The sequence below is a fragment of the Tupaia chinensis genome, unplaced genomic scaffold (genome assembly GCF_000334495.1).
Source record: "Tupaia chinensis unplaced genomic scaffold, TupChi_1.0 Scaffold144991_2, whole genome shotgun sequence".
Taxonomy (NCBI): domain Eukaryota; kingdom Metazoa; phylum Chordata; class Mammalia; order Scandentia; family Tupaiidae; genus Tupaia; species Tupaia belangeri.
In genome coordinates this window covers 3,487,627-3,494,682 of record NW_006204851.1, presented here as the reverse complement: position 1 = coordinate 3,494,682, position 7,056 = coordinate 3,487,627, and the positions used below count along the sequence as shown (strand labels likewise).

Here is a 7,056-nt window from a genome sequence, read left to right as displayed (position 1 = left end):
CATTCCTGAATTCAGAAATACAGAATTGTTAACTATATAGGTCAAGTGAGAGCCTTCTCAATCTGAAAACTAGTACACAAGCTCCTTGACTTACAATGGTCCGACTTGGGAATTTTCTACTTTATGATGATGCAAAAGTGATAGTACAGTTCCCAGACAGCCACATAAACATGGTGGTGAACAGCTGCTGTTCTATGTACTATGATACTTTTCTTTTCATGCTAGAAGGTATGTACATGTGTGTTCATTGTGTGTGTATGTGTGTGTAAGAGAGAAAGCAAGCACTCCCCAATGGGGCCTGGTCACACCACAGTCCCCTTTCCTCCAGTTCTCCATCCCATGAAGATCCTGGGCACCTGCATATGTGCCCAGCATGTTAACCACCAGGGCTGAGACTCAGACTTGTTGGTCATGTGGGATTTGGCCTCCTCTGCATAGCATTCAACTGCTGCACTGCAGGGCCAGATTTATTATAATACTTACATTTTCAACTTGTGATGGGTTTATTAGGATGTAACTTCATCATAAGTAGGGGAACATTTGTATGTAGAATTCATTGCATCACAATGAAAGGCATATTTTGAAACTAAAGATTGTCTTTCATTATTAATCACTGTGATGATGGTGATCATCCTCATGTTCCTTTGGGGTTTGTGCTTTCTAATATTTCTTTCATTTAAATAAATCCATTATCTCATTTAATCCTTTAAAATATTATATTAATATAAATATGAGTTAAAATTATATCTTTAATATAAACATGAGTTAATGTTATATCTTTATTTTCTCTTTCAATCTATAGCATTTTTGGTTCTTTCTTAGCATTTCTATCTTTCTATTTATAGCTGGTTTTGCATACTGACTACTTGTTTCATTAGAGCCTTTAGTATATTAACCATGTAGTTAAATTTACAGTCTGGTAATTCCAACATCCATGCATCAGCTGTGTCTAGTTCTGCTTGCAGTGTCTCTCTCTCTCTCTTTTTTTTTCCTGGAGAGGTTTTCGCTATAGGGCGCTTGCCAGACAGACAGAGAGAGACATAGAGACAGAAAGCGAGAAATCATCCCCTAGGGGGGATGGCCATGCCGCAATCCCTTCTCCTCCATTCTCCTCTCGGGATCTTGGGCACACACTCACACGCGCCCGGCGTGAGTTTTAAGCCACCGGGTCCGGGACGCGAACCGCAGTCGACTACGTGGGAGTCCAGCGACATCGCCATTACGCCAACCGCTGGTCCCTGCTTGCGGTGTCTCTTCAAACTGTGTATTTTGCCTTGTCATTTTTTTGTTGAGTGGCAGACATGATGTGTGGGTAAAAGGAACTGCACTAAACAGGCCCTCAGAGGTGTAGTGCTAATATATGAGGGGAGAGGAAATGTTCTTTAATCCTATACGTTAGGGCTCATTCTTTCAGTGAATCTGTGCCTCTGGACTATGAACTTCATACCTGCTTCTCAGGTTTTCCTTGTTCACCCCCTTAGATGATACAGGGTGACTAGAGAGCTTCAGCTGGGTATTTCCTTCTCTTATGTAGAAGGCAAGAGCAGACTAAAGTTGGGTATTCCCTTTCCCTCAGGCCAGTTGAGGTCCTGCAAAGATTCCCCATAGGTTGGGCTATAGTTGAATAGTTTCTCTTGAGGGCAGGTCTTGTTAAAAACACAATGATCTGAAAAAAACAAACAAACAAACAAAAACAATGACCTGGTGCATTTCATAATAGTTATTTTCCCTTCCCTCTGCTGAAAACATGAAGGAATTTTTCTCCCATCTTCATTGTGAGAACCTGGTTGAACTCCTGCAGGTAAAACTTTAAAAAAAAACTGGGGGGACTAGCAGTTGGTGTAATGGCTATGTCACTAGACTCCCATGTAGTCGACTGCGGTTCAAGTCCTGGACACAGTGGCATAAACTCATGCCAGGGCATGTGTTTGTGTGTGTGTGTGTGTGTGTGTGTGTGTGTGCCCAAGATCCCAAGAGGAGAATGAAGGAGAAGGGATTGTGGCGTGGCCATCCCCCTGGGGTGTGATTTCTCACTTTCTGTCTCTGTCTCTCTCTGTCTTACTGGCAAGCACACGCGCCCTATAGCAAAAAGACCTCTCAAAAAAAAAATACTCAAAAAACTGGGAACTCCCCTCCCTTACAACTGGGTGTCTCTGGACATATTCCTCTAGGTTGGCCACACTGAGTCTGCAGCCATCTCTCAATCACAGTTCAGGTTCTTCTACTCTGGTACCTGTTCCCCCGAACTTCCTGCTCATGGGTTTCCACTAGGGTAAATTGTGATTCTGTGTTTGTTTGTCTGTCTCTTCAGTTTTAGGGGCAGCAGTTTCTCCTGCAACTTCACCTCTCTTATGGATCTAAGAAGAGTTGATGATTTTTCAGTTTGCTCAGCTTTCTAATTGTTGTTAGGACAGAGCAGCAACTTCTAAGTACTTTATATGCCAGAATAGAAACCAGGGGTCTTGTTATTCTATTTAAAAAGAAGGTTAATCAAAATATGGTTGACATGTGTGTTAACTAATGTGTTCAAATCAACAGCAAGTCAAAGCAGGGAAGGGGCTAGAATCATGGTGCTATTAAAATATCTCAGAACAGAGTCGGGAACGTGGTATTGAACCATCTTTGTATTTTGACATGTCATCTCTGCTGGTACAAACGTTGGCAGATTATATATTTCTAGAAAAGAAATCCCACTTCGGCCAAGTGTTCAGTTCTATCTGAATACACTTTTGCAAAAAGCTCTGTTAAGATTGAAAAATTAGCTCCACTTCTGTGGCTCTGTTCCTCTACTTAATTTTTATATCCTTTATTTTTCTTCTAACTCTTTTCCTGATGGGTCTCCCAGTGGTTTATCTATTTCATTTTTATGTATGTACACTGCTTATTAATGTGACTAACTATTGGACTAATAGAATTGACTTTTTCAGGGGTACATCTAACTAACACCTAAAACTAGGATTGAGCAATGGAATCTTTAAATGACCATTTGGGAGGAGTACGAATTACCTTACTGACATTCAGTGATAATCACTTCAGGTGGAATATTCGAATGTTCTGATCAGCTGTGGGTACTGGAACAAGGTACAGCCACTGTAAGAGGATGGATTGAGATAAGAGTATATAGACTAAAGTGTAAAAATCTGTTTGGAGACTAATTTTACTAATCTATTTCAATGTTAATTTATGATAATATTTCATAATTCTCCTGAAAATTATAGATTTGGCTGCTGTCTCATACGGGTGCTTTCTTCCTCTACTTTCCTTATACTCATCAATGTATACTTACTGAGTCTTCATTATGTAGATGTTGCTTAACTTAGGTCTCTATAAATCTCCAGCTGGAAAGATCATTATCTGCCAACTAAGTTCTTCCCTTCTAAGGTCATAGATTATTTCTGTATGCACACACACGTGTGTGTATATACACACACATACACACATGTGTATGTATATATATGTGTGTGTATATATAGGTATATATATATATACATACATACGTGTGTGTGTGTGTAAGCACACAAGCTATAGGATTACTTTAAAAAAATAATCTAAACCTCTAAACTCTAATAGGCTTACTTCTGCTACCTTAGCAAAACAGGAGGTTATGAGGTAGAGAATGTTTTCTTTTTTTTTCAGGCGAAATGGCTGCTGTATTCCTCTGATCCTGATGATTTTTCTCTAACTCTGCCGTATTCTTTCCAGAGTGTGTTCTGCATGCAATCTATCCCATAAAAAGAGTAGAGTAAAACATATTGTGGCTTACAGTCTTACCTCACTCTCTATGTAAAGACACTGAGTTCCCAAGAGGAACAGATGCTGAGATAAAGCGGATGAGGATAAGGGGTTGGTTGGGTTAGGCTTTCCCTGTAAAGGACATACTGTTAAATAGATTTGATCCCTTTTAGAAAGTAAGTGTGTAAAGGGCAGGATTTGAGGTCCTGTCTATTTTATAAAATACTCAGTTTTAGATCTTTTAAATACACTGCCATGAGGAAACAATCACTGAAAAATTGGAAGACTCAATTGCTCTTTTGCCAATGAAAGATCATTTAGAAGTAAAATTAAGGAGACAACCTACTTTCTCATTTGATGAGTGTGTGTATGTACGTGTGTGTGTGTGTGTGTGTGTGTGTATTATTTGTATAATGCTTAATACTTTTCATGACATTATATCTGATTTCTTCTTGCTTTAGCACAACAATTATAAAGCAGTTGTTAAGTTAATTTTTTTCTCAACTTACACAACAAATTAGTGGTAAAGCCAGTAGTAGAGTCCAGATCTTGCATATCCTGGTTTTCTAGCAGTGTGCTAGAACAGTAGCTATCTAGTAATGGGTATGATTTTTGTCTGTTCTGCTTAAGTAAGGCTTTGAGCCAGGTTCAGGCTGGCAGTATTGATATTTCATGTCCTGACAGATAAAGAAAGCCAGAGGGAGAAGGAGAAGCTGGAAGCAGAGCTGGCCACTGCTCGTTCCACCAATGAGGACCAAAGACGACACATTGAAATCCGAGACCAGGCACTGAGCAACGCCCAGGCCAAAGTGGTGAAGCTGGAAGAGGAGGTATGGTTTCCTCAGGTGCCATATGAGCCTGAGAGAGCAGGAAAACCAATCCAGGGCACTGGGCTCCCCCATTTTGGTAAACTGGCAGCTATATAATCTCCCAAGAGGAGGTGCCATCTGCTGCTGATGTGAGTTGACTTTGATTTCTTTTTTCTTCTTTCTAAGTTCTTTTTCGTTGGGATAGGAAATCACCAAGGTAAAGGGGCAAGTTCTATTTCCACATTCATGTTATAGACTAGCTACACCACCGTTCAAGTTCATACTTATATGAGAAGCCTTCAAAAAGATGGTGGAGGGAACCAGCAGTTAGCATAATGGCTATGTCGCTGGACTCCCACGTAGTCGACCGCGGTTCGTGTCCCGGACCCGGTGGCTTAAAACTCATGCCGGGCGCGTGTGCATGCGTGCCCAAGATCCCGAGAGGAGAATGGAGGAGAAGGGATTGCGGCGTGACCATCCTCCCCTGGGGGGTGATTTCTCGCTTTCTGTCTCTATGTCTCTCTCTGTCTGTCTGGTGAGCGCACGCACCCTACAGTGAAAATCTCTCCAAAAAAAAAAAAAAAAGATGGTGGAAAATGTATATTGTGAAAAAAAAAACTATGCATGGATTTCAAAATTTTGTACCAGAATAAATTCGTACTTTAATTCTATTTTTTCATACACAAAAAAGAATGTATTTGCCAGAGCCAGCAGGTGTTTAATAGTAGTTAAGGCACTGGACTCCCACATGGATGACTGTGGTTTGAGTCTTGGACCTGATGGCTTGAAACTCATACCAGGCATGCGTGTGTATATGCCCAAAATCCTGAAAGGAGAATTGAGAAAGGACTGCGGATTGGCCATCTCTCTTGGGGGGTGATTTTGCACTTTCTGTCTCCCTGTCTCTCTCTGTCTCTGTAGCAATCACATGTATTCTATAGCAAAATATCTCTCAGGAAAAAATGTATTTGCCAGAGGATATGTGTAATCACTAGGGAGAAAAAGAGAGAGAGGACAAGATAGAAAACACTCTCAAATGGGGTATGTCATGTCACAATCCCTTCTACTCCATTTCTCTATCCTATTGAGATTTGGGGTAAACAAGTACATGTATCTACTCTGTTTTTAAAGCACTGGGACCAGTGTTCAAACCATGCAGTTGACCATGTGGGATATGGCTCCATGGAGCCAGTTGTCCCTAAGCTTTTTTTTTTTTAAAGGGTTTTTGCCATAGGGCGCATGGGCTCACTGGGCTCTGGGGTGCATGGCCATGCCACAGTTCCTTCTGTATTCCCTTCCTTCGATTTTGGTCATGCATGCATGCATACCCAGTGTAAGTTTCAAGCTACCCAGTCCTGGACTCAAGCTGTGATTGACCATGTGGGATTCCAGCACCATAACTACCACACTACCTGCTGGACCCCTGTCCACAAGCCTTTTGAAGTCCCTTCATGTAATTAGTCATGTCTTAAGCCTATGATAGATACCTAGAGTTTTTTTTTAAGTTCCTCCCTGTACAAAGCTCTAAAGCTTTATTTTGGAAGAACTAGAACATGATTTCATTTATGTTAAAGTTTTCCAAGTATCTTAAAATCAGAATGGTCCTTTTCTCCCCAAGCACAGTCAGCCCCCTTTGAGATAAAAATGAATTTTAGCCCAACCTCATGGTGTAGTCAGTAGTACACTGAACTGCTATGCTAAAAGCCACATGGCTGATGGCAGCCTTAGGTCCTCAGGTTGTCATGAAAATACACTAGGTGCATGTGTGGGCTCCCAAGATCCCGATGAGCTGGAGGGCCAGGAAAAGGGAATTCTCATGTGACTAGACCCCATCAAAGATGCTTCTCTCTCTCTCTCTCTCTCATGCATGTACATACTCTATCATGGATAAAAATAATAAGTGACTCTTGATGGCCATACCTTTTGCTGTTGGACTTACTTGACAGATTGGCTTTGGAATAGAAGCAGTCCTGGGACGTCTGGGACCAGATGGAGCCCAGGACCAGGAGACTGCTCTGGCCAAGAGCTATGCTGTGCTGTGACTCTTTTGTGTTTGACTTCTAGAAGGTAGAATTGTGATGAAGTGAAATTATCAATTATTTATCAGTTATATGTGTGCAATGATAGAGTCTTCCCTTGACAAATGCAAGGTCCTTTAAACTATTAAACTTATGATTCATGAGTATCTGATTAGTCTTCATGTAGATGTTAGTTGATTGCAGCACTAAACTGTATTCATGTGAAATAGAGGGAACTTTACTGATTCTTGTCATGAATTAATCTTGGCTGTCAGTTGTTATCACACTTAATGACTACTGTTTCTTAGGTATTTTCCACTTCAGGGAATAGGTATGTTCCAGCAAAATTTGATACCAAAGTGTAACTTGGTAAAGAAAATTTCACACCTTACAAACTTCTATTCTAAAATTTGAAATGACTTAAGGGAGAATTATAATCTCCATTATAACAAGTTGAAAGCTTTATAAGCTTGAGACAAAATACAAATGTTAGTGAC

At 40.6% G+C, this 7,056-nt stretch overlaps 1 protein-coding gene across 1 annotated transcript in view; it reads left to right on the top strand.

The window, feature by feature from the left end:
• AMOT (angiomotin) overlaps positions 1-7,056 on the top strand; it is an 85,945-nt gene that overhangs the window by 44,794 nt on the left and 34,095 nt on the right. Inside the window, 1 exon segment of the mRNA XM_014583900.2 lies at positions 4,417-4,562. Coding sequence (XP_014439386.1) covers positions 4,417-4,562 — 146 coding nt within the window.